This window comes from Calidris pugnax, unplaced genomic scaffold (assembly GCF_001431845.1).
Source record: "Calidris pugnax isolate Ruff unplaced genomic scaffold, ASM143184v1 scaffold56, whole genome shotgun sequence".
Classification (NCBI taxonomy): Eukaryota; Metazoa; Chordata; class Aves; order Charadriiformes; family Scolopacidae; genus Calidris; species Calidris pugnax.
Genome location: NW_015090839.1, coordinates 16,745,043 through 16,772,923, shown reverse-complemented (window position 1 = coordinate 16,772,923; position 27,881 = coordinate 16,745,043). Strand labels below are relative to the sequence as shown.

The window sequence follows — 27,881 nt, the reverse complement described above, 5'->3', positions numbered from 1 at the left end:
TGTTCTGCCCACAGTCAGCACAACCCAACCCACCCTCCAGCTCACATCGATGCCACTGAGTTACCTATAAGCTCTCCTCTGCACATGATCCTCCTTGGAGCCAAATCCACAGCATCCTCAGGTTGTCTTCACCTTGTATTCCTACTGTTTGCTTGAAATGATGTAGCATCAAGAGAATGGCCTGTGTTTGATATTATTGACTACACCTGGGAGGCTGGGACTGCTGTGGTCCTCAGGAAGCGTGCAAGGAAATGTGCCCCACCAAAGTGCTGGTGGCTGGGGGTGTGCAGAGAGCTGTTTCCTAGACAGGATGAGGCAGCAGAGGGTAAGCTGTGTCCAGCTGGGGAGGTTACACCAGCTGGAGCACGGGCTGATAAAAGGACTTTTGCAGAAGCACTTGTGTTTGGCAGACAGAGTAGACAGGAAAGGAAAGGAGAGGCACTTCCTAAGCTACGGTCTGTGGTTCACTTTAACACCAACCGTGGTGTCTTGGTGAAACATGGCTTAACGTAAGCAGCTGAAGCAAACAGATCTGGAGTGATCAGCAGAGAAGGTCTGCCGGGCTACAGGGAGCATTCAAACTAAAGCAAAGCCACTAACTGAGGGAATTGCCTACACACAACTTTCCCCCGCTTTCCCCACCAAAGGGCAAATGTCCCTTCTGACCCTAGTGCCCCATGGCATCACCTCTGTGGAGCTGAATGGCAAGTTGAGATCAGAAGCCCCCTCCCAATGAGAGTCACTTTTCCTCCCCCAAAGCAGAATCCTTTTGCGACCTCATGATTTGATAGAGGGTCTTCCTGAAGTGATGGTCCCGGCTCAGTCTTTTGGCTGTTTCTTTCAGCTCCTCGATGTTTTCAGCTTCTGCCTGTGAGTAGATGAAGGACTGGGACTGCTTCACTGAAACAAGAAACAGCACAGGAAGGTCAGCACTCTCCGTCAGGGACACAGACTGAAGGCAAAGCTTCACTGGAGCACACGAGCCATGCCATCAACACGACTGAGAGCCTGGCGAGGGATGAGCTAACCATTGCACTCTAACAGCTTCACCAGACTGCTTTCAGAGGAGGAAAATGCTGACAGCATAGAAACACAATTTTCTTTTTTACAGCTGCCTCTGATTTAGGGCTCTACATAGAACCTGATCTAACCTTGCAGGTAGCCACCCTGAGCACTGGATTGGACATTGTCCAGGGGTCCCTTCCAACTTAACTCAGTCTATGATTAAGCATCCAGATGAGGTTAGCTTTGAGCATATGGTTTTTTAGGGGCCCAGGACCATCACAGCAGTTATCTTTCAACATATATGAAGAGACAGGAAACCAGCAGGCAGACTCAGTGCCTGCTCTCTGAGTATGGGAAGCTCCAGGTTTCTCTGTAGCTTCATTCTGCTACTAGGGAATATGAAATAGGAACCACGTTTGCAGACCTTACTGCTCTGTCAGCCCCATCAGCACGTATCTATTCCTGCAGGACACAGAGTAAGAAGCTGCCTGCTACCTACTGTCATTCCATGAAGCGCTGGCTCTCCGGCGGTGGAAGCGGCAGCTCTTTATGCGACGGGTGGCAGCCTTGTGGAGGTACACAGAGTTCTTCATGATCACTGGCATCTTGGCCTCCAGCTCGGCATTGCGGATGCACTCTTCAAAGAACTCTGAGGAGAAGACACCACCGTGAGCAGTGATGGGAGAGACACTTCAAGCAGTGAACCAGTCATGAAGGATTGCACTCACTAATGGGCTGAACCAGGTAATGACATCCAACACCTCCCTTGATCTTCTTGAGCAACAATCCATGAAGCTCTAGAATATCATGAGGCTGAACAAATTCAAAGTGACAAAAACCTCCAGTCCCCACTGAACGCATACTCAAATTATGGAAAGAACTGCAACCATCCATTCCCCATCAATCACTCCCACAACTGCTCATGATTCAACTGCCCAAATCCTCTGATACTATGATAAAACTTCCCAACTCTCTTCCAACAGCGGGGTCTGAAGCCTTGCTTGTCACACTTTTTTGGAAGGACTTCTAAAACCAGTCTAACTGCAGAAAGGGAGGTGTTGGCAACACTGGCATGGGCACACATGCCCAGGCCATACAGGGCCAGGGATTTCTTAATTGCATAGCAAATACTAGCACAGACATACATACATTACAGGATCCATGCAAAGCCCCATGTCCAAACTCTGTTATTCTGTCCTGATCTGCCACATAAGCTGCTTTTCCTGGTCCGTTTTCCCTCTTATGGTCTAACTGGCTATTGGGTTTGCTTGGCAAGGTTTTGATAGCTACCAGGGTGGCTTCTGTGAGAAGCTGCTAGAAGTTTCCCCCATGTCCAAGAGAGCCAATGCTAGACAGCTCCAAAACAGACCCACCTCTTCCCACGGCTGAGCCCATCAGCAACAGTGGTAGCACCTCAGGAACAACATAGTTAAGGGGAAAAAAAAGTACTGCATAGCAGCAGCCAGAAGAAAGGAGTGAGAACGTGAGAGCAGTAACTCTGCAGACACCTTTACAAAGGTCAGTAAAGAAGGAAGGGGAGGTTCCCAGACCTGACTCAAGCCAGATGCTAGGGTAATGCCCCACCTTAAAAAAAGGAAAGGCAAAGAAATAGGGATAAGCTGTGAGGAACCTGAATTTTAAACCTGACTTGTGTACTGTAATCATCTCAGCACAGCAATGCTGGGCTGATGCAAGGATTCAGCTCTGAGTAAGGATCCAAATTTCACCTGTTGGTCACCTACCAGCATGTTGCTACAGCAACCACAATGCTGCATAAACGGCTCATATTCTTGTAACCAAGGCTGAGAATATACTGTCTTGAGGGCAATCATAGGACTCTTTATAACTCAGGCCTAGTCAGTCTTTACAGCTCTGCAACAGCTTCCCTGTTTGACATTTTGGAAAACATTTGCTCATCTCTGCCCCTTAGTTTGTCTTCCACCCAACAGCAAAGGCTGGGATAATTTTGCTCTCTGAGGGTAAAACACTAAGTGCCTGCATAGCACCTTCCTCAAAAGGAAGGTGTGGCTGAAATAAAAGGAGCTCAGAGAGCACATTATGTGCAGATTTGCTAATTTGGGAACTCCTTTTTGTGTCTGGGAAGATAGATAGAAATATTTCCTCTCTCAGAGCTTGCTCATCAGCAGAGAGGATGGGTGACTGACTTACTTCTCAGGTGGCTGACATCTGCTTTCATCTTCTCCTCTTTCTCCTTGTTGCAATCCAGAGAATTTAAGCCTTGCTCCAAGCTCTGCAATGCTGCCTCAGCTTCCCTCAGTCTCTTCTCCAGATCCATGCGCACCTTCACCTCAGCCTGAGGAAGAGGATAAGCATTGCTGAAAAACAGCTTGTGTCTCAATACACACCCTGCTAACTCACAAGCACTGTGAAGGACTCACCAAGCAGATGAAAACAAAAAGGGAACAGTAAGGAAAAACAGTAGAAATACTGTAAGACAACACAAAAGTTGTTACTCGTGTCTTCAGACAGAATCTGAAGTCCAGATTATTTTAGTAATTCTCCTTTACTCTGACTTTTGTGCAATGAGAGGGAAGCTGTGAAAATGAACCCTGTGGAATGAGAGACAGCGCTTCAACACGTGAATTTGTGCTTATGTGATACTTGCAGTGAGCAGGAACAGGAGGACATCTTTTCAGCTGAGAAGGACTTGAGATAAAGGCAGCCAATTCCCACAAAGGGGCGTACAGTACTTAGTTTCAGAAATCAAACACAAGAAAACTCAGAAATAAAGAATGATATCAGTAGTAGCGTAGCAAATGAGAATACCTAATACAGCTTAGGTCAATTTAGCTTTAGTTTGGCCAAGTGGAAGGTTACAGGGTAAGAAAATCATGGAGGTGCAGGAAAAAGAAGAATTAGGGGTTTTTTTGACAAAGTATTTGTAGGAGGAGGTTAAGTGTCAAACAGCTAATAATAAGCTTAACTTTAACATTACTTAGATTAAAATAAAATAGCATACTTTGTCCAATTGCCTTTATGTAGATTAAGGTATCTTCCATTACTGGGATAACGAAGGATGGCTTGTACCTCACTTGCATTCCTCTGCTTTTGAACCCAAGCTCCTGCAGAGGTTCCTGAAGATTTAGAAATCTTAAAATTGATTCTCTGAGCAGACGTCAGGAGGGAAGATTTCTGCTCAGTTCTGCAATGTCCATACTAGCGTTTCTTTGAAATCTTTATTCTTTTCCCTTCCCCCTCCCCCCTCCATGGAGCTTTCACGAAGCAAATGAAGACTTTTACTGAATGGGTGAATCGGGCCTCAGAATGAGAAAATAAATAGTAGTGCTACATAGATACAACATGGCAACTTCACACCTTACCATGACATGAATGAAGATTTCCAAACGCAAAATAAAACCTCGTCCCCCACTTAACAGGGGATGAACTGAAAGGGAAAATGAGAGAACTCTGGGGCCGGGGACAGCAATGTGACACACACAGGGGATACCTTGAGGTCTCTCTCCGCCTGCTGCTTCTCGGCAGTCAGCTCCGAGAGCGAGTTCTGCAGCGCTCGGGACTGGGAGGAGTAGAACTCCCGCTCCTCCTCCAGCGCTCGGGACCGCTCCTCGTTCTCCTTCATCCTGGGGCAGGGCACAGCAAAGGGAGACAACCATTCCCACCCCAGCACAGCTCACAGGAAGGAAAGGGCTCGCTGTTGTGGTGGGACGTGCTTAATTACCTGGCTGCCCTGAGCAAAGAGACACTAACAGGAGCACACTCTGTGTTGCACCTCAATAACACAGGCATTGCTGGAGGAAGCCAGGTGGACAGTTCTTTAATGGGACATTCTCAGCCCCCAGAAGAGGTCCAGAAGCACCAAATACTTCATACGCACAAGTCCATGAACACCAAATGGATTCACATGCCTTAGCCCTGATGTGAAATGAGCAGGCCCAAGTGGCCCCAAGGCGTTCAGCTGCCTTGCCTCACTCTGCCCATCCTCTCTGGAGTGTTTATAACCCAAACTCCTGCCATGAGAACCAGACAAGCTTCTGGACTTGTCTTGTGTTGGCAACCAACAAGCAAGACAGCAGACAGCTACATCATTTGGCACCACTAAGCCTGAGCAGGGAAGAAGTGTCCTTTTCCCTTTACCACAGCCAAGAATGGAAACTGTAAAGGACCTTGCCTCTCTACAGGTCTCAGGATAAACAGAGGAACAGTTTTGAAGTGATCTTAATTTTAAGCCTGGAAATGTCTAGCCAAACCCGTTTAGATTGCTTCCCACCCACAAGGGGGAAAACTACCTCTTTTCCCACCACCCTCTTCACACTGGATGGCATCTTGTCCCATATCCCCATCTCTGGTATCGATGACCAAACCAGGACAGCCCCTGCATCACCTCTTCTCTGCCAGGAGTTTCTCCTCCAGAAGTTGCTGCATCTTCTCTTCAATCTGTTGCAGGCTGCAGTGCAGTCCCCAGATGGGGCTCTGCTCCTTGCTGGGGCTTGTTGGCGGCAGGACCTGGCTCTCATTTTCTTCCAGCATCTCCAGCATTTGCTGCTTTTCCAGGGAGAGCTCCTTGAAGAAGGACAGAGATTGTGAGTATCAGCCAAATCTAACATTTCTGCTCCCGTTCCTGCCTGGCTTCTTTCTCTTAAGTCCCTCCATCCTTACACCCACATTCCTCATTCAGGTTAAAAACAGGAGAAACAAAATCTGCCTCTTGAGGAGCAAGGCTCCACCATAGCCTTCCCTATGCAATGGAATGAGAACCTGGAGGTTTTCTGAAGGGGATTTTGGCCTTCATATCAGCTACTGAATGAATCTTTCCATCTGCTCGGGGCTTAACTCCAGCACTGGTAGATGTTAGATTCATTCCACAGGACAGCATTGCTTTCAGGCCTGGTCAGTTCTCATGGCTCATTCCCAAAACGTTGTCACTCAGAGAGGAGAAGTGGTCACTCACCTCTAGGGTTTTCTGTAAGGACTGTGTCAGGCTTCGCAACTCTTTCTTTTCTTCCTCCACTCCTTTAAGGGAGCGGGCTGTGAGCTCTAGCTCCCTAAAGAAGCAAGAAAGGTGACAGGTAGTGCAGGGGAACGCTAGCCTCACAGACCTCACTCAGACTCTGCAGGACCTGCCACCTGTGGTTGGTACAGGCAGCCCTGGAGAGTCCAGAGCTTGTCAGGAAGCATCCCTCCTTGAACACACTAGAGGCATCCAGAGACTTTACTGTGCCTCCTGATCATCAAAACAAAACCAGCTGTGAGCGTGCTTCTCTAGGAAGGGAACTACAACTGGGAGAGCTCAGACAGGACAGTCATATCGAAGCAGATGTAGGTCTCTGAAAACAAAAATGGTTTGCAAAATCACACTGGCGTTTCTCAGGGGTTACTTAGGGAGAGAAAAAGAAAAAAAGAGGTAAAAAAAAATAAGGTAATGGCAAAACTTGCCCTTTCAACACTTTGGGCAAAGCACTTGGATCCTTCCCTTCCTAAATACATTTGCTGTTCATATTTTGCATAGTGTAATTCTTAAAATGTCAAAATTATTCTTGGTGAGGCAGCTTCATCATCCACCCAGTGTCATTCAGCCAATGGTAGAAGACTAGATTGAGATGTCTGGAGCCCACACGGTTGGTCAATCAAACTAATTACCTTTCCAAAATCCTCTAGAACCTGTCCATTGCCATGCTACTCCAATTAATCTAGGGTTTGTTCAAGTCCCAGCTTTTTGAAAATGAAGTTGCTGGAGCGCTGGATGCAAAATGAAATATAGTTGTATTCTATTGGTCACACAAGTGATAACAAATGCGGGTAAACAGATCTCGAACATTCCTGTCTTGGTCAATATAGCATTTATCTCCTTCCTACGTGCACAAAATAAGTGGATTTTAGGGACTGTTTTGATTTGCCACCGCAGCAGCACCTCTCCCCGGTGTGGGAGTCCGTGTCCTTTCCTGCCCTGAGCAGTTTGTGCCTCACCGTCTGATCTGTTCCTGCTCCAGCCGCAGCTCCCGCACCACCTCTTCAAACCGCTGCTTCTCTGCTTCCAGGACCTGGTTCAGGCGCTCGAGTTCCTGGACCAAAAGAGAAGACAGGAATATACTCTGATGACACAGTTAGGAAAGGCTTCCTGTTGCCAATGCCTGGGTCTTTTAACCTGAGCTATCGTAGAGCCACAGGGTGTCTGATTCCACCATGCTTTTGTCCAGGGGCGATTAGAAGGAATTGAAGGTTGGCTGAGGTTTTCCAGACATCCAGAAGTCCCCGCCAGGTTCTCAGACACCTGGAAATTCCAGACATGCTCCATGCACAGATCAGTGCTGCTGCACCTGTACAGAAGGTCCCAAGCTCCCTGGGAAAGCTGGACTCAACATGCATGTACCATTTCCAGACACCCACATGAGCAGCTACAGACGCCTGGAGAGGAACGTGACAGCCCCAGCACTGCTGCACCTGAAGTGTGCTATTTCTACTAGCTCAGCCTTGCTGTCCATCCCCACTGGGACAGGAAAACACCAACTGTGCAGTTAGAACTTTGCACAGCCTGTCACTGCCTTTGTGCTAACAAAACCATGCTTAAAGAGCACTGAATACCACAAGGCTCACAGCAGGTCAGACCACCACAGAGCTATATATTCATTCCTTCATCAGTAACAAACTCCTCCAAGCTAACCTGGCCCCATCAGTTCAGAGGTACCATGCACAGCTTTGCCAGAGCAGAGATTTCTTCCAAGGTTTTTTGGACAAGGGCATTTCCCTCCCGATGGCTTTGGGCTGCGCAGCAAGCTACCTCACCAGAAAGGGATGTCTCCCTCCAAAAGCAGAGGTAGCTTAGCCTAAAGGAGCATCCAAGCCACCTCTTCAGATTTCACCTCTTCAGAAACGCACACAGGAAAAACACAGACCTGAGAAGCCTGGGTCAGCATTGCCATCTTTTGCTAAAGATGGGCAATGGTCATTTTGGATTAACTGGAGAAGAGAGCATGTGGCAGTTTGCAGGACTGTGATGTGGTGAGTCTGCATCCATGCAGGATGTCCTACCATGTATTAGGACAACTCATTTGCAAAGTTTTGTTGCAATAACTTTATGATGGTGCTATAAAAACTGGTATAGATTTGGTGTAAAAATGAGAATGAGGTACTTTTATTATATTAAGCAAATACAGGCTAGGAATAGTTTGGAAAATAATAATAAACTTGACAAATTAGGGTACAATAGTCACATCTGAGGAAATGCTCTCTTGGACTTCCCCTAGTGCAATGTCTATTATTCTCCCTATCTCTGGTGTGTCCAAAGAGCAAACCACGTTGCTGCTCCTTGCTTCTTGTTGCACCACCTCTACACTAGAACAACGTCAGGTGTGTTTGTTTGCTTTCAGACTGTGGAGACAGACAGGTTGATTGCCAGAGTCCTCTTGAATCTACCCAATAACAAGTATTTAGTTCAACCCAGTGAATATGAATTTAATCTGACGTTCCTCCCTGGTCCTCCTGGAGACATGATCACAAGTACGCTGCATGGAAAGTGCCAGGGAAGGGGAGCAGGGATACACCTCCAGAACCTATCCCATGGCACAACTCTTATTCCTCTCTTCATCCCCAGGGCCCAGAGGTCGGCTGGGGACCCTTTTGGCTCCACAGCCTCCCTCCCTGAAACCTGTTGTGTTCTCAAACCAACAACTCCCAGCCTCCCAGCCCTGCCACACGGAAGCTGAAGGAAATTGGCTTGTGATGAACACTCACCTCTTTTTGCTCCCTCTGCAGACACAGCTCTTCTGTTTCTTCCATTAGCTTATCTGCAAACACACACAAAGGCCAAATGTAGAGAAAAGCAATTTATATCCTGGGGGTATTTGTGAGTATGAAACATTGACTGGAGCTTGAAAACGCAGCGTTCCCTAGTGCTCTGAACACATCTGTCTGGGAGACTCCAAACGCTGAGATGACACTAATGGGATATTCTGTAATTTCCCTCCTGCCAAATAACTTAATAAACTAAACAGCCATATTGCTGTGTACTGCTTCCAAGGGTTCCTCTCAGTGTTCTTAAAGAGCATTAACAATCTAACCTTCACCATCCTCTAGCTGAGTTAGGAAAATATCCTTATCTCTGCTTCACACAGAAGGAAGCAAAAGCACAGAAAGGTTAAGTGGGTGCACCGTGTAGCAGCAGCCAGTTCTCCTCCTGCAGCTCAGTGTCCCATCCCTCTCCTTCAGCCCCCAGGCATCACTGCCAGCTTGCTGTTGTCACTTTTGGATGCTCCAGCCAAGCCCAGAAATCAATCCCCTAATTTAGCCACAAAACTTTTAGCTGTGAGGAATAGTTCCTCTCAACACAGAATCATAGAACAGTTCAGTTTGGAAGTGACCTTTAAAAGTCATCTAGTCCAACCTCCCCTGCAGTGAGCAGGGACATCTTCAACTAGATCAGGTTGCTCAGAACCCCGTCCAACCTGACCTTGAATGTTTCCTGGGACATGGGATCTACCACCTCTATGGGCAACCCATTGGGGTGCCTCATCACCCTCGTTGCCTAGATCAGGTTGCTCAGAACCCCGTCCAACCTGACCTTGAATGTTTCCTGGGACATGGGATCTACCACCTCTATGGGCAACCCATTCGGGTGCCTCATCACCCTCGTTGCAAAAAAGTTCTTCCTTATATCTAGTCTAAATCTGCCTTCTTGCAGTTTAAAGCCATTGTCCTATTGCAACAGGCCATGCTAAATAGTTTGTCCCCATCTTTCCTGTAGGCCCCCTTTAAGTACTAGAAGGCTGCTATAAGGTCTCCCCAGTGTCTCCTCTCCTCCAAGCTGAACAACCCCAACTCCTTCAGCCTGTCCTCATAGGAGAGGTGCTCCAGCGCTTCTGATCGCTTTTGTGGTCCTCCTCTGGACCCACTCCAACAGGTCCATGTCCTTCCCATGCTGAGAGCTCCAAAGCTGGACACAGTACTCCAGGTGGAGTCTCACATCAGTTTGATCTTGTCTACTGAGAAGAACACATGCCCACCAGAGATTCTGCTCTGACCTGATGTACCTGTGTTGTGCTAAACTCTAACCTTAAACAGAGGCTCTGCCTTAGGCAGCTTAGTCACACTTGCAGGAAACTAGACAGAAACACGTTCCTCACAGTCAAGCATGCTGGCATCTCTGCCACCCAGCTGCCATGTGAGCATGGTCAAATTCACTGCAGCACCTTATGATTAAGTCTTGCCCGCATTGGTGAGGAGTATGCTACTGGTTTCCTTTGTACTGGGGACCTGAAGGGTTTACTACTGCTGGGAGGAATGCAGACCTCTACCTCCTGCCCACTGCAGGGCTCTTGGAGCCAGAGTAATAGAGTTATGTTACTGAAGCTCTGCTGATCACTGCTGCCTTTCCTTCCCTCTCTCACACTCTTTCTCCTCGCCAGGACCCAGCACAGCTGCACTGCGAGAGGCTCTCCCACCCTCCCTCTTCTGCCCCTCCTGGGGAGCCAAGCCCAGGGTTTAATGGACTTCTGCAAAGTCCCAGCCCGAGAGACAAACCTGGATCCCAGCTGGGTGGAGGGCAGGTGGAAGGTAACTCTGGGGGGTTTCAGGGAATCTCCCAGAGCAGCCTTTGCTTCCTCCAGAGAGCCTTAGCCTGCTGCCAGGAGCAGTGTCTGACCTCAAAGCTTAGCTACAGGATGGACACAGGTCATTGAAGGTAAGGCTAATGAGGCAGGAGCAGTTATATAGGAATAAATAGACAATTGCTGTCAAAAGAAAGTAACCAACTGTGACAATTGACCAGGTCTGAATGTTCTTGTCATGGACCAAAGAACCCAGTCAAATATATATTTTATATACCAAGTATCTCCTGTTTGCCACATAAGGCATATTCCTCTATTCCTCCACCACCTTGTCTTTTATCATACTGTGGCCCTCTTAAGCCTCTTGGCCTCTCTAGTCTGCTCTGGTGGTTGCAAAATAACGTTTTGACAAAACTCTGCCCTTGGAGAGAGCGATGACAAATTAGCCACTGCTGTTAGACACCTCCAACAAGCCCATGTAAATGCTCCCACTGTCAGCATGAGCAGTGTAGGCAAATGCACACAAAGACCAAGTAGATTAAGCCCAAAAAGCAGCCAGGAGAGGAAAACCCGTGCATGAAGAGCTGTGATCAGCCTCGGAAATACCAGTCCTGTTGTGATTCAGGAAGACAAAGGTACTGGCTGTTTGCATGATGGGTGGCTGAAATCAGCACATCCAGACTTCTCAGGGGCAGCAAATACTTGCACCGTCCGGCCATCCGGAGCTGCAGGTCACACACCACACAGGTGTCCAGATTCTACCTTAATATTTTCATGTTTTGACTCCCTTCAAAACTGGAATTTCAGCTGCTCACTACTCAAAAAAGGTTTATCCAGTAAAAGTCCAGAGTAAAAACCTGTAGCTGCTTGGCTTGACCACACTGACTACTCCAGAAAAGCAAAATGGCTATTTTGGGATTTATGGCTTTTGCAAGTAAGAATTTCCTACCTAAATACTCCTGTTTTTCCTTGGCCAGCTGCAGTCCTTGGGCTTCCAGGCTCTCGATCATAGCTTCTCCCAGCTGGGCATTCTTCCAGGTCCTAGGGAGAGCAGACACAAAGCAGACAATGTAAGAGAGCTAAGGGTCCCAGAGGGCGAGGCAGCAGGACTTAGCCTCACAATCTACCAAGGGATTCAAACACACAGACCCTCAGCAGTTGGGACAGTGGTTCTCTACGTTTTTCTCCACAAATGAATTGGAGAAATTTCCCAGACATTCAGCAATCCGATTTATTTATTTAAAAGAGATCAACACTACACTGGTATTCAAATGTTTCTCTAGTGTTTTGGAGATTTCTATGCTGAACTTCGTCTCAAGGGCTCTCCAGACCAACCCAGCCCAGGCACAGCCTCCAACTCCAACAGGACGTACCTGGAACCCATTAAATATATCCCAGCAGACTTAAGAACCAGATTTTTAGCTTTTAACTCAGCTAACTTCCCATTTGCCAGGGACACTGTCTTCTACAGCTTTTCCAATATTTTTCTGCTATAGCCACTCTTTCCCTTCAAACATTACATGTTTATTGGCTCCTTCCCACAGCCTTGTATCTTCAGCCTTTCTGGTACCCATCATCCACCCTGAACCAATCAATTTCCTCCACTAAACTTGTAAGCCACTAGGATTTGGTGTTTGGCCCTACACTGGGAGTTAAGTGGCACTCCCTGTAAAAATAACAAAGAAACAGAGAAAAAAGCCAGATGAGATGCCAGGAAGTAGGGAGAGATAAAGGAAGCAGGCTTATTCAAAGAGTACCTTGTGTTATTGTAGCACCATTGGCCAGAGGATCTCAAGGTCTCTTGAAAACATTATGAAACTAGGCTCCAAAAATGGCTGTTAAGAAGATGTCCATTACTGATTAAGTTGATGGACAGGGGAGGCTTTAATACAGATACTAAATAACCAAGGACAAGGACATAGCAATCAGAACCAGAAATGGAGTTTGCTTCTTGCTTCTGTTCACATGCCATTAGAAAATGGTATCTACACACATAAAATACACATGTAAAATTCATCTCAATGTATTTATATAGGTGTACATACAGGAACAGCAATTGCTGTTCCAGAAATTTTGCTATCTTTCTTAAAACCCAAGGGAGCTTATTAATAGTAAATACTTGTAAGCCTTCCTGTACCAGTCCTCTTTGTGAGCCACTTGAAATTGTAGCTTTTTGGATACAGTAAGCTGGCAACCTCTTATAAAACAATTTCAAGGCAACCTGTACTCTGTCTCTTACAAAAGCCAGACAAATATATTAAACACACATCACCCCAGGGACCAGGCAGCTCACAGCTCCAGCAGCCCAAGCACCACCTCATGCTCTTTGCAGGCAGCTGGGTCTCTTTTCAGCTAATGAGCATCTAGGATATTTCAAGAGTGCAGAGGAAATTAGAATGCTAATTGAAAAGGTGATGTTTTGCCCACAGGTAGACAGCATCGTCTTGAGTGAGAACATGTGGGTGTGAATGTGTTTTTCCACTAACATTCTCTGATCCCAGAGAAACCGACAACAAACAGCTCAGGGGGGCAGAGTTTATCACACGATTACTTGGAAGGTTTCAAAACAGCTGTAGCCTTTAAGGTGCCTGTTTATTAGATCCACTTTTTCAGTGCTCCCTTCCCTTCCCCAGCCTAACAAGATATTTCCTTGTCTGTAACTCAAAGGTTACTACACCCACTGCTGTATAACTTAGAAGATGCACCAGTATCAGTGTGTAGCATTTGAACTTTTATTCCTTTTAACTGCTGTCACCAGTGCCTGTGTGTAAGCACACCTGCAGGGAGGTACAGGCTCTGATTGCAGCTGAGCGGGGAGCAAGTAGCTTTTTTATTTTGTACTTCTTACCAAGTGAGTTCTCATCAGAAAAAGCCACATTGCTTGAAGTGCTGGAAAGCACAGGGTCGGGAAGGCTCTTGGGACAAGTAGAAAGTGTCCTTACAATAAACACTTCAAAAAACCCCCAAAGTATCTCTGTTTGCTACACAATTCAAACATCATCTCTTCCAGTCCTTTTGCAGCACTGGGAACATCTCTCCAGCTTTGCCTTCATTTTATCTTTCTTGTGAGCACCCACACCCAATTTTTGGAGACACTTAGCACTTCATGGTCCACAGGACCACATGTTCTATGTTACCTATGCAACAGCCCAGGATGGATAATCATCCGTATGTTTATGAGGATGAGGAAAGAGGTAACACAAAGGTACAGCCACCCAAGGAGACCAGCTATATGAAGGTAGGGCTGCCTGAGTAGAGGGTATGAAGGTCAAGAAAGGAAGGAGCATAGTTTTGCCAAGGGCCTAAAGGGATTGAGATAGAGAAGGGACCTTTGCTTAGAAGACAACAGGAAACAAGTAGGAAATAGCATCTTGAGTGATTTCACACACACTGAGTCACTGGTAGAAATTCCCAAGTCTGAATTAGTTCTTTTCCAGCAGCAGCCACAAATATCTTCCAGAAAACAAGAGAGAACTAGGACAACCCAGTTTTTCCTCCTTCCCAAATTACCAGGTCATTTTTTATGCCAGTCAAAATGGCCCCAGCAAAGTGTCACAGATATACATACGGTGCGGCAACTGCTAGCACATTTCTCAGAACAAGCACTCAACCTTATTCTCAGATGGGCTCAAACATGTCCTTTTTCATGCCTTTCTCCTGACAAAAAACCAGTTGGTGACTAGTTATGTTGTTCCCTGCATTGCCCATGAAGTCTACTTTTAACCAGAGCAGGGAGTGCCACTATGGGCATAGGGAGCATATGTGTGGTCCTCTCCCCCACTAGCCACAGCAAAGGTCTCTCTGGGTGGGAAGAAAGTGTGGCCAGCTGGGACTTGGGGCTTTTGTGCCTTTCTGAAAGGCTTTCAGGATCTGGCAGGTGTGGTAAGTCCTAGCCACAACACATTAGGAGGGTGGAGATCCCCTGCACATTGAATAAGAGGTTTCCCTATCAAACTGGGATGTTTGGAAGGGAGGGAAGAGCTGAAGGCACCACTGAGCAGACTGTGATGGTGGAGGCAGCAAGCAGCTGCATAGTCAGGTGTGTGCACACACCACCCAGCCCCAGATGTAAAGAGGCAGCAGACAAAACTGAAACAAAGGAAAGAGGACAGAAGACACTTCCCATCCTAGGTATATTTTTAACTCTTCCCCTATTTAACAAAACCTCAGTCTCTGAAGTCGGGGTGTTGGGTTTGTTTTAAGAGTGAGGGTTTGTTTTTTTCCTTTGGTTAGTTTTAAATAATGAGGGAGACTGTAGGATGATCACAATAACCTGTAAGTGCTACAGTACCATGGGCAGTACAATCTCCACCTAGGAACAATGGGGCACTAAAACAGGTTGCCTGAAAGATTTCAGCTGCGTCCTTTTAGTTCTCCATTTGATTGCAGATCAATTTACTGGCCCATGCTGTGCCTTTCTGGCTGCTGCTTGGCTCCCAACCTGACCTTGTGAACATAAATCACATAATCTGTGTTTTTCCTCACATGCAGCCTCTCATCAGAAGTGATTATGCTGGAGCTGCGTCACTCTCCTCCTCTGATGCAAGAACAGAAGCAGAGAGGGGAAGGAAGGGGGTGTCTCAGGCAGATTTTCAGCCAAGGTAGTCTGATAGCAGCCACTTCTCTAGCTTCTGTTTTAACACTAGTGCTGGAATATTGGAGAGGGACTGGAGAAAAAGCTGGCTCTGTGAAATAAGTAGTGGCACAGGGCGTGCTTGTGAGAACTCCCCCTGAGCTGTGCAGCCCCTCTCCTTTCCTCCCATACACACTTGAAAGATTAAGTTGGCCCCCAAATTATTGCCCTTGGCAATAGTTAAGTCTAACATTGATGAGGGCAAGTGCAGACCTATGCTATCGAAGAAAAACCTCTGAAATACTCCAGGGCTGAATCTGGGTCCCTCCTCCTTTGCTCGTGCTGAGTGGGTGCCAGACCTCTGCCGTGGATCTTGTGTCCCATGGGGCATAGTCACACTGCACACCAATGTGGGAAGCTTTGTGTCAGCTTTATTATGTAGGGAAAGGATGGGTCCAGGAGGCAATAAGGTTCTTACTAGTCTTGGGGTGCTTCTCTGCTTCCCTGTAGACCTTCTAGTCAGGCTTTTCCCTCTTTATCCTTTACACATCTACAGCGCAGATCAAAGAGAATAAGGAATAGAAAGAAGCTTACACTTTTCCAGACTCCTGTAGCATCTCCAGCCACTGAGCCTGCTCAAATTCTGATTCGGCTGCTAGAACAATGTTACCCTAGAAGAGGGGAGGGGAGGGGAAAAAAAACCCAAATTAGAGAGGCGGGTGCCTTATGTGCATCTGGGCATGAACTGGACATAGCTAGCACAGCTATGGTGGGAGGAGAACCCACCACAGGCTTCCACCTCCGTAGGAGCATCACATGGAAACAAATATGACCCAGGCTTCCACACATTAGAAAGAGATGCACAGGGCATGTGGTCATGGTAGGAATAAAATGATAGGGTGACATGAACTCTAGGGCTCCAGAATATCTGTCTACTGGTCTGCTAGTATTGTAAGACCTGCTGTCAGAAAGAGCAAGTTTCCTTGCTGGTTGTCAAAGGAGGAGCAGCAGGAAAGCCTCGAGAAGACTTTGGATGCTTAAGCCACCCTGTCTCTCGGGATAGTCTGCCCAGAGAGGGTAGGCACATATTGGTGGGGTGGAAAAGACTGCCAATCCAGCTCTGCTCATCAGCAGTAAAATGTTCTGTGGTGGTCATTTTTTTATTTTGTTGTTGTTCTTTTTGTTGGTTGGTTTTTGGGTTGGGTTTTGGGTTTTTTTTTGAGAAATAAAAAGTCTACTTACATGAAAGTCTTCATGAGAGATCTTTATGGCATAAGGCATGTTGGGCTCTTCTTTGGGCTCCACGATGCAGCCTCCCAGGGGTATGACACCCTGAGGATGAAGCAGAGCACTTCAATCAGTCAGCAGAATCAAGTATTATCAACTAACCAGAAGCTGAACTTTTCTCCCTTGGTCACGTGTGGGCCCTTGCTCTGCTTTGGCTATCCCAGGAGGGGCAATACACATACAGAAAAGCAGAGGGACTACTACCAGAAGACCTCTAAGTGGTATCCACAAGGGGGTAGATGTTTCTCCTGCATTCAGCTTGGAGGGAAGGCCTCTAGCTAGAAGATGAAAGTGGGAGCTCTTTCATCAAGCAGGAGGTGATCTCCCAACAGGGGCAGACATTGCAGAGTCACAGTCTGGTAGCATGAGAGAGGTTGCGCATCCATTAGTCACCACGAGTAGGTCAACATCCCACACATGCTGTGTGGGGACAGACTGGTGGCCTGCTACCCCTCACTAGGCTGGGTGAAATCGGCACACTTGGTGGCACGTGTGCTCCATCATCTTCCAGTGACTACAGAAGATAAAAACAGGCCAAGACCAAAGAGTCTCTCTGTGAGAGCTCCAGGTGGTAGAGCTACGGAGACCACTTTTTGGAGCTGAGGGCATGTAGGGGTTGGATGCCACCACTGACGAGTGCAAGTACAGGCTAGAAACAAGCAGCAACCCAAGCTGTTAGCCCCACCACTGGCTTTGCCAACAGTGTTCTCATAGCCACAAGATTAGTTGATTAGGAGGTCATGAAAACAAGGGGATACATCTGCTATCGGGCAAAAAAGAAAACCAACATATTCAAGTCACATTCTTTCTGAATCATTAAGAAGTCTGAAGAGGCACTGACATGATTCCTGCTTTTTAGAGGCTTCCCTGGATCTGTGAGAAGTTTGTGACTTACCTCTTTTTCACTTGCTGGGCCCGGAGAGGCAGGGGGAAGCTAAAAACAAAATAAACCCCTCTTCCCATACAAACACTCCTCACCTTGGGGTGGATATTGAAGTATTTATTGCTTTCAAAACTCCTCTTCTCACTCTCAGCATAGTACAGCAGGAAACTTTCCTTAATGATGAAGAACCTTTAAGACAGAGAAAGGAAAAAAAAAAAACCACAAACTCTGCTAGAGCAGAGGTCCTGGTTCACAGCACAAGAAAATCTCTGCCTAAGGCTGCATTCTGAGCAGAAGAATTTACTATTCCCATCTAAGCCTAATGTGAGGTGTCTCGCTTCTGCTCATAGCCAAGAGCTAGTGCTTAACGCTAAGTGCCAAGTTCAAGTGCTTTGTGCTTCTAGCTTACAGCAGTGTGCATGCACCAGTGCTAAAGGCAAACCCAAGCATCATTGACTCACAGGGGAAGGGGACAGTGGTCTGCACCCCAAGACAGGAGCACAGTCAAAGCCTTTTGGCATCTTGACCTGTGCGTGCTTTGTGTAGCCCATGTGTTGGATTCAACCTATTAGAAGCGACCTGCTCCTTTTTTAAAGAGTCTCTCTCACATGGGTTCAGAGCAACTAAAAGCTTATTTTTGCTATTTACTCCCTGCCACCTTCTTTCCTCCCATCTCAGCATAGGGGGGAGTCACAGGGTAGCATCCCCAAGCGACTCTCGAGGCAAAATATTGGCCATGAGAGCACTCAGGAGCAGAAATAAATTTTAAGAGATTTTTTAAGCATAGCTCCTGGCAAAGTTTCCTGTCGTTGACCTTTGCAAATACAAAGGAAATTGAAATTCTTTTTTGTCGTATGCGTCACAGTAAAATGTGCCTTGTTCTGCTCAGTTAGCCTCAGGTATGCTCTGATGAGCACTGTATAGTAGCCACAAAATATCACAACTTCTGCAACCCAAGCCTCTAATTTACTGGAGTGTGTTCTCAAAATTGTGATTAAAGGAATGACGCTTTTAGCTTATTGGGATGTTTAAAATTTCTGGGCATGTTTAGTCTGGAGAAGAGGAGGCTGAGAGGGGACATCATTGCCCTCTACAACTACCTGAAAGGAGGTTGTAGAGAGGTGGTGTTGGCTTCTTCTCCCAAGTGAATAATGACAGGACCAGACAAAACAGTATGAAGCTGCAGCAGGGGAGGATTAGATTAGATATTAGGAAGAATTACTTTACTGAGAGGGTGGTCAGGCACTGGAACAGCCTGCCCAGGGAGGTGGTGGAGTCACAATCCCTGGAGGTATTTAAGAATAGATGTAATAGATGTTTAAGAATAGCATAGATGTGGCACTTCAGGGCATGTTCTAGTGCCTGAGATTGTTGGGTGTGGTGATTGTCATGGTGATGGGGTGTTGGGTTTTTTGTTTTGGTGTTGTGTGGGGTTTTTTTTGTTTTGCTTTCATTTTTTTTAATGGTTGGACTCATGATCTCAAAGGTCCCTTCCAACCATGAAGATTCTGTGAAAACGCCCCTGGGAGAGTTGGATTTAGAAAAATGAGGTTGCATTTACCCTGCAGGCAGTGGTACAGGGGAGAGATATCCGACTTAGGTTAAATTTGGTCTAAATCTGCAGCACCCAAAAATGCTGAAGAGCAGCTGAAAAGATGGAGACTAGGTTCGTAAGGTTTCAAAAGAGTAAATGACAAAGGAAATGTGTTACACGTGTTCTGCACGTTTTCTGACATGAGAAAAAAGGGATTTGGAAAGTGAAATGCAATAAGCTGAAAATTAATAAAGAATGCCTTTTTACACTGCACAAAACACCGCTGTGTAAATCACTTTCACGTGGTCCCAAGGACAAGAGCTTGTGAGGGATCTGGAAAGTATAAGGCATTTCTGTAAATAATGAGAAGATCCCCAGGAAACCTGCCTGCTTCTGGGCAGAAAGACTCCACTAAGAGGGATCAGGAAGAGACTTCTCCAGGCAGCGCTTTCCAGTTGCACAGCCCAGGGATTCCTGCACCTTCTTCTGAAGCCACCATTAAAGATGGGCAATAGACCCAGGGGTCTGATCCACAAGAGCAATTCCAATATGTCCACGTGCTCATCCCACCCCAGTCCTCTCCTCAAGCAGAGGCCCCAGTCTGATGAAGCCAAGCACTGCCACCAGTACAGATGAGCAAAGCAGTTGGGTACCAGTTTAGTTCCTAAAGCTAAAGAAAGAATTTGAAGCTGGCAGAGAATTACCATTATAATAATTATAATACCTTATAATATAATTAATAATTTTCACCATTATTATACTCAGGAGAAAGCTTTAGTACTTCCACTAGCTCCTATCTCTCGCTCTTCTGTTGTGGCTCTGGCAACATTGATGGAATTGCCATATGCTCTGGAAACATGGGCTCACAGAGGGACTGGAAGATAGAGGACAGAGAGCTAAACTTCTGAATGCCTGCAGCAAGATCAAGCTCTGGACAGACTGTGTGCCTGCTCCAAAATGTCATTAAACATCTACATATTTACATCCAGAAATCTTCAGAACATACAAAGATGGGAAAGCAACGCATGACCCAACCTGTGGCAGCCATCCCAACTCCCTCTGTGTTACTGTAAGAGTTGCCTAAGATGGGCAGGGAGATGGACTGTGGGACACAACTTGCTTTCCTTGTAACAGGAACCTCCATCCTAAATCTCTTTGCAGCATCACAGATCAGAGACCAGAAGGGTTTCCTCATGACAGCAGGGAGGGATGGGAAGGAGTGTCCCAGCCAAGGTGAGGGCACTGAACTGCTCACACAACTTTGAGACACAAACAAAGCCCATCTAGTGGATGCATTAGGCACATCTCTGGAACATGTTCCTGATAGAGCGGATTCATCGAGGTTCCACCTCTGTATTCATCACTTCCAACGGCCTTTTTGGTCTGAACATCCTCAAGAAACATTTGCAAGACAGGTAAAGATGCTCATCTTTAACTATGTCTTCTTTTTAATCTAAATGTTAACCCCCAGTTAAAGCCAGGGTTTAGTTTGCTGCGTACTTTCTGTCTGTTGCATACTTTTTGTCTGCTCAGTGCTCCCAATAATCCCTGTAGTATAGATTATGCTCCAGTGGGAAACAAAAACAAAACAAATCTGAGCACAAAGCATAGCACAGATCTCTTTGAATTGATGTGCCTCTGGCAGTTAAATGAACTTTTAGATCCCTGACCTCACAGACACAAATAAAATCTATGGGGATTTGGAATGAATACATACAAAATAGGAGTTTCGAAAAATAACAACAAAACTCTACAGCAAATAATGAAGGAAAACCATTGAAAACCTGATTAGCTGATGGACATAACATCTTCATGCTATATTCCCTGATCTATCCTTATCTGGAAGGCAACACCTAAGCAACTAAGATCACCCCTTTGACTTCCAGGACAAAGTCTCCATCCAACGACGCAGGGATAATTGGTGCAGCATGATGGAAAGAGGGATGAAGTGAGCAAAGGAGAAAGAGTCACAAGACTCAAGCAAGATGAAGACTGAAGCAGCAGCCAGGTGAGCAGGAGCAGAAAGGCCAAGGATGACCAAGGGAGAATGGGGAGAGACACCCAGTTAGGACTGAGAGACACTGAATATATATCCAAATTAGGCAGAGATGTGCCAGTGAAATAAGAAGGGGGGCTGGTAAGACAGGGGAAGATTTTGAATAAAAACAAGAAACACAAAAAGAAGAAACTGAAAAACAGCATTCAAAAAGCCTGGAGAGCAGCAGTGAAGGTGAGAAGAGCCGGTCCAACCGTGCACGCTCCATACACAGCACAATTAACACATGAGCCATTCACACATGGTCAACTCATTTGGGTTGTCCATCCCCCACGGTTAGATCCTGCACTAAGAAACCACTAAAACCGCAGTGTAATTAAACTGGAATAGCAAAGGAACAGTAACAATCCAAGTGACTTGGAGGCAAAGCCAGGGACATGATCTGCCAGGATTAGACACAACAGCTCCACACTGGACCAGCAGAGATACCTGATCTCTGGAGATAAAGTGCTTTCTTGGAGTCAGAGGGGTAAGGAGATTAATTAGCTAATCTTTGTAAAAGCTTTTGAAGTGACAATGGCCCATGTCAAGTATTTACATTATAAAACTGCAGCGGTCTCACCGGTCCTTCCTTCCAATGGTGGTTTTCTGGGCACCAGTCCAGGAGCAGAGGCAGCAAAACCCAGTTATTAGATCAGCCCAGTTATCTCTCTCTCTGGGGGACAGCTCAGGAAAATGATGGGCAAAAGATCTATATCAACGAGTCAGGCTCAGAGACCACCCTATCTGTCCCTGGCTCGTCCTCTCCCAGCAGCCCCAGGCTCTCCTGCCTGCCTGGCGCCGGGAAGAGGTGGATGCTTCCCGACAGCACCCAGCCCAGTGGGCAGCTGGCAGTGCCCAGGGGGAGCAGGGGGTCTGCTGGACTGCCAGCCCTGCTGCCCAGGCCTCCCGCCGGCGGGCACGCATGCTGCTCCGCGGTGGGAACCGTGTTGCCTGTTTTCTGGGTTGGTTTTTTTTAGAGCAGAAAACAGTCCTAAACAATTATCCTTTCCATCTGTCCTGTGAGCCCATCCGGTGACTGTCGGTAGTCGCTCTGCCGGACAAGGTGCTGTGCAAGCTTTGCAGTGCCACAGCCAGGTCTGGTCCAAGAGGAATAACATTTCTCCCTTAACTGTGCTGTGTTTCCCTCCTTCCAGCAGCAACCTGGAATCCCTGATGGATTTACTCAGAGTTATAGGCATATTTTGTGTTCCATCTTGCTTTCTTACTCCAGCTGACTACTGAGTAGATGCCCTCTTGGCCCCAAAGTCTCACACCTGAATGGTGACAGTCAGATTAGAGCCTGACATTTCTATCTGGGGCCAGAATTACTCACAGCAGAGAGGAACTCATCACTTCCCACCTGCAAAGCTACAGTGCCCTGTTTGTGCCACACGCAGGGCAGGTACGTACCTTGTGCGTTTCATTCCAGACTCCATGCCAGGCTGATGCTGTGACCAGTACAACTTTTGTCATAGGGAGAAGGCTAAACTGCTTGTTGTTAATTGGAATTAAGAATGAGGTGCAGCTTGGTGGGAAGAAGAGGACCAGAAGTCAAGGACAAAGAGTATGACTTTCCAAAGCCACTCCAGTAGTGGCTGGTCAAACTGTACTAGTCAAAAGCACCAGTAAATTCAGGAGATGATTGCATGCCCCTTAGAAGGGTATTATTTTACAAGGAAAGAAAATTCACATTAGCCAAGGAACAGACCTTCTTCTCTTGGGGAGATAGGAGCTAGGATGCTGGTAATGGTGTTTTAAAATAAAGCTCTGAAAGGCAGCATGCTCAGATGCCATCCCTGGCAGATAAACCCAGGCATGTTGGTCCAGTGCCTGAAGCACCCAGCCCACTCTGGGTCAGAACTCGAGGCAGCAAACACACATTTAGGCTGCTGGACAGACCATTGTGTGGGCAGGGGAAAGGGCTGAAAAAGCTTCAGACAACGGCCTCACGTCAAGTCTTTCTGTCCTCTCAGGTGCCATCAGATGCCAGCCCTGACTAAAACAAGGCTCTGCTATCCCTTCCATCTCCCTGCACACCCCCTGCTGCTGCAAAATCCCCAGACCTGGGATTTCAATCACCAAAGCACTGTACTCCATGCCTGGTCTTTTTTCCTTGATTCATTTATCCAGTCAGCCACCATCCTCTTCCCTTAAACGCTTGCTTTTCTTCTCAGTGCCTCCAGCAGCACTGTTGCTACAGCCAAATGAATGGGATCAAGCCAGTGAAGTATCACACATCTTGACAGCCACACAGACCCATCTGCATGGCTGAGGGCCTGATGTGATAAATCCTCCCATTCCATGCTGGTTTATCTCCCATAGCCTGGAAAGACTTGTCTCGGGACAGGGAGTAGTACTATTGTCCAGTGCAAAATCACTTTACAGCAAAGGTACTACCTGTAAGTACCAAATAGATAAAAAGTAGTGATCTAAGATTTCAGAACAAGATCTATATTGGTCAGAGATCCTCAACTCTATCAAGCAATAGTCATTTTTTAATTCTTAATTTAACTGGAGTGGGAAACATCTCTTCTCCTTTTCCCAAAATAATGCACTTCACCTGCTGTGTCTTGCTGGACATGGGGGGGAAGTGTGGGAAATGGATGATTGCTCCTTTTCCCCCCCCCATAATGACCAAATGACTTATAATAACATGCAAGATTTTACTTCAAAACAAATTGCTCCTGTGATAAAAAATTTATCATTCCTCCTGTTGCAGCCTTTTTACTCGAGAAATCCTTTCATTCCAAACCCTACAGATGCCCTGTGTTCACCTCCCACTGACCTGTTCCCCCAGGACCCCCAGCTGACCCAGCTCACCTTCCTCATCACCTCTGCCCCATGGTCACCTCCCCATCTCTTCCCACCTGCTACCACTACAACATTTACCACTCGCTGAAGGTGGGGGTGACTTCTAGGAATAGAACTGCACTAAATAAATAATGACAGAGAGAAGAGATGGGCCATCTGACTGCAAGAAATTTTGATTAGGAAGAAGAAAGCCTTTTAAGAATGTCTCCGCCATGGCAAATTACCTTCCCCTCCGTTATTCTGTCCACTTCTTTTCCATAAAATAGTCACATTAGTTTCCAGACATAATTCATTTAAATATCAATGCTTGGGAGCTAAGTAGGGAGCATCAGCAGAAATTCTCTCCTGGGTGAAGAAAGGACATTGGTTTTGGTGGGCAGGGAGGGAAATACAGAATAAAACCTGCAGGTCAAAGATGTCTACAAACACAAAACTGCTTCCCAAGCAACATTTAAGTGTTGTTCAGGCCATGCCATCTTCACAGGTTTAGACTGAGTGGCACTGAGCAGGACTGGGAAAGCTAGGTTTAGAAGTGGGTTTGATGTGTTGTGCAGGCTGCCGCAAAAAGGCACACACAGAAGGTGAGTACCAGAGGCACCAACAGACATTGCTCAGGTGCAGGTCAATTTATTAATTTATTCTTCCTAAAGGCCTTCAGACACACTATGCTACAAAGGCTACAAAACTGCCTTTCAGTTCCAGAGATAGGTCAGGCTTCTTGTGCTGCCATTTGTTTATGAGTCATTTGTGCCTTTCCCCAGTGTAAGGGGGGGGGATACGACAACAAAACAACATTACATTGCTTTTCTTGCAGACTTTTTCATCTGCAGATAAGAAACTACTAGAGTTGGATACGTACTACAAATCCCGGGTTGCAAAACATCTCTGGCAGTGGTAGGGGGAAAATGCAAGTTTCTCAGCATCTGAGTGAAGTCTATCAGCTGTGACATTAATCTGCCATCCAGGAATGCTAGAAAGCGTAATCCATTGGATCATGTACCCCCAGTGAGCAATGAGAAAGAGCTGTACCATGTTTCTGTGCAAGTACCCATCCATAAACAGTCCTGTCTCATCATTTGAGAACCAGCAGAAAACTCTCCTGTGAGATTCAGTGATTCGCATAAAGAAACTACGTTGACTCTAAGCCTCAAAGCGACATATTTCCACCCCTGGGAAAAGGTTACAGCAAATGCTTTCCAGCTCCAGACTTCCTGGCTGCTGATACACAGCAGCTCACAACTCCCTGGCACTAGCTGGGAGAGAATTCAGAGCCACCTTCCCCCCAGGGAAGAGTCTGCATTTGCTGGTCCCAGCGTGCCATCACTGCCACACACTGCTGCTGGTCCTCAAACCCCTGCAGACCATACACACACACAGAGTCCCACAGGCACAGTCAGCTCAGCCTGGCCATCTCACACCCAAAGAACCCAAAGACCTTTAACAAGTGCTAATAAACAGAGTCAGGCAGTTTGGGGGCAAAATACATGAGATGACTCTCCCTCTTCCGTGAAATGATTGCAGCCAGGGAAGAGTCTGCATTTGCTGGTCCCAGCGTGCCATCACTGCCACACACTGCTGCTGGTCCTCAAACCCCTGCAGACCATACACACACACAGAGTCCCACAGGCACAGTCAGCTCAGCCTGGCCATCTCACACCCAAAGAACCCAAAGACCTTTAACAAGTGCTAATAAACAGAGTCAGGCAGTTTGGGGGCAAAATACATGAGATGACTCTCCCTCTTCCGTGAAATGATTGCAGGGGGATTATCCAGAAGAGGCAGCCAGTCCTTGTTCCCACCCTGAGGTGCACGTAGCACAGGGTCTGGGATGGTAAAGGAGGCAGTATGGTGGGTGCCGTGTGTGTAAAGCAGACTCAGAACAGCAGGGAAGCTAAGCCCAAAGTTTCACTCCCTGTCTCTGCCTGGCTAACTGCACGTGAAGCTGCACGATGTGCTTGGGCTCCAACTCACCCCAGCACCCTTCAGCTTTGTGTTCCACCCGAGCATCCCTCACCGACTGGAGCTTACCTCCTGGACCATTTGGCCGACTGCCTCCCAAAAGGTCTCTTCCAGAGCACGCCGTACAGCTGCACTTTGGTGCTGATGTCCAGGGCATCCGAGTCTGCCTGCTCCATGGACGGAGAAGGGGATACGGAGCTGGATTTTGAAGCAAACATCATAGATGGATTTGGTTCTGACTCTCCCCCTCTGCGCTGCAGCTCGGGGAATCCGATTAAGTGCAATGAACCAGAAGGACGTAACCAGCCACTCCAAGCGGCAGACGGAGAGACTGGGCTATGGTTTGAATCAATAACTTGACTGCTCAGCACTCAGTCAATAATTCTCTCCCTGATGCACGGATGATGAGAGTTTCCTCGTTGCGTATTACTTCCTGATGCATTACAGACAGCACACATCCCAGGCAAAGGAAAAAGAGAAAAAAAAAAAAAAAAAAGAGAAAGAAAAAAAAAAAAGAGAGAGTGAAGAGATTAGGAACACAGAGAGGCAGAAAGAGCTCACCAGAGAATAGGTCCCAGCAATAATATAAGCCAAAAATACCTCTGCACCAGAATCAGCTTGGAAGGTTATTTCACTCGACATTGCAGCATCCCAGGCAGAAATCAGGGCAAGGTGGAGGGTTTACTGCCAGGCATCTCTTACTCTGACACAACCCCCCAAAATCTTGCACTTGGAGACGGGTTCTCCTCATTTGTCCTGAGGAAAAGGGGAGCAGAGAGGGTGGGCACCAGCAAGTTCAATGAGATTCCCTCTGCGTTGGGAGGCTTCTGCCGTGCCAGCCTGGCACTGCCCACCCGGGTACAGTTCAGTGGCTGCAGTCTGGACTGGGCAGTGTCCATGCTGCACGCCTTGCTCAGCCTTAAAGGGCCATTGCTGATCAAAGTTAGAGCATCAAAATTCTGCCCACCTCTGTGTCTTGCTGCACCTCGGGGATGTGGCAAGCGCAGCCTCTGCCCGGCCTCTCAGGTACCAGCTCCCTCTTGGCTGTAGCACAGAGACACAGGAATATGTCACACAGCTCAGGTGAGTCTCCGTTCATCTTCTGTTTATTGCTCCCACAACAAGCTTTTTACTCCAGTTCCCCAAGTCCTTGTTCCTCTTTTGAAACCTTCCCTCCCTGCAGAAATAGAAACAGTCCTCCAAAAGAACCCCCCTGGCTTTTGGAATGCCTGCTGCAGGAAAGTGCATGAGCATCATATTGTTCCTTCCTGCATCCGGCCTTCCTGCAGGATTGGGATTTGGGGAAGAGCTGCCTGCATTGTGCCTGGTAAAGCACCTGGAGTTTTGGGGGGCCGTATAACAACAGAGACACATACATGCTGTGAGGCATCTCCTCCCGTTCTGACCTACCCCATCCTATGTGTATCGATGTTGATGCCGTAATTGCTAGACATCATCCCTTCCCAATTCAGAAGTGACAGGCTGCAGAGACACGGTTCCTTTCTCATTCCCGGAGATTAGAAACCTGGGATGTGCCACAGGCTGCATCACAGCACTGGGCACAGGCCCACTCAGCTTCACGTGGTCACAGGCACTTGTGAAGCACCTCAAGTGGAGGAAAGGCAGACTGTCTGCCTCAGGCCGCACTTGGGGCTGGGAAAATGATAGATGCAGGTCCCTGATAGAAGTCACTATTGATCGCTAAACGAGGGAGTCAGCAAACTCAATGCTTTGTTACTTTCTCTCACCCTGGCTTTGACCAACCTTTCAGTCCCAGGTAGGATTTGCTGCCGCTTGGGACATGTCCTATCTCAGGGTGACATTAAGGGAGAGGGTGGGGAACAGGGGAGAGCAGCAGATATGTCTCCATCTCACCTGAGCCCCGAACCTCAAACACAACCCCGCATTGCAGAAGAGAAGTATTAATGCTGTAGTGACCATTGTACACACTGCACTGAAAAGAAAATACTGCTCACGACCAGGGTTCCAGAGGAGGGAAAAGTTTTGCTGGAATTACATTGCACAAAAGCTAAAAAGGATTCTGGGCCCAACAGCATCACCTTAATTTATAAATGGGCAATGAAAAGCCACAGAGCTCCTGTGTAAGAAGGCCAAGTACAGATTGGATATTAGGAAAAATTTTTACACTGAAAGGGTTATTAAGCATTGGAATGAGCTGTCCAGGGAAATGGTTGAGGCACCATCCCTGCAGATATTTAAAAGACGGGTAGACAAAGTGCTTAGTGACATGGTTTAGTGATGGTTCTTAT

At 47.0% G+C, this 27,881-nt stretch overlaps 1 protein-coding gene across 1 annotated transcript; it reads right to left on the bottom strand.

The window, feature by feature from the left end:
* Positions 1 to 26,416, bottom strand: PLEKHD1 (pleckstrin homology and coiled-coil domain containing D1). The gene is made up of 14 exons (XM_014941660.1): positions 26,212 to 26,416; positions 25,681 to 26,044; positions 17,365 to 17,458; positions 16,342 to 16,431; positions 15,694 to 15,770; positions 11,476 to 11,567; positions 8,716 to 8,768; positions 6,952 to 7,046; positions 5,936 to 6,029; positions 5,369 to 5,547; positions 4,475 to 4,607; positions 3,175 to 3,319; positions 1,505 to 1,654; positions 1 to 900 (listed from the first exon to the last, which is right to left on the bottom strand). Exons 2-14 carry the CDS (start codon positions 25,830 to 25,832, stop codon positions 740 to 742), a joined length of 1,515 nt encoding a protein of 504 aa, XP_014797146.1. The 5' UTR covers positions 25,833 to 26,044; positions 26,212 to 26,416; the 3' UTR covers positions 1 to 739.
* Positions 26,417 to 27,881: the final 1,465 nt, after the last annotated feature.

Bases quoted from the DNA above. Each gene is read 5' to 3' on its own strand.
- PLEKHD1 (XM_014941660.1), bottom strand. From the start codon at position 25,832: ATGATGTTTGCTTCAAAATCCAGCTCCGTATCCCCTTCTCCGTCCATG. The intron at 15,771-16,341 runs GTAAGTAGACTT...CCCCTCTTCTAG, and splicing joins TCTCTCATGAAGACTTTCAT to GGTAACATTGTTCTAGCAGC. The intron at 1,655-3,174 runs GTAAGTCAGTCA...TCTTCTCCTCAG, and splicing joins AGATGTCAGCCACCTGAGAA to AGTTCTTTGAAGAGTGCATC.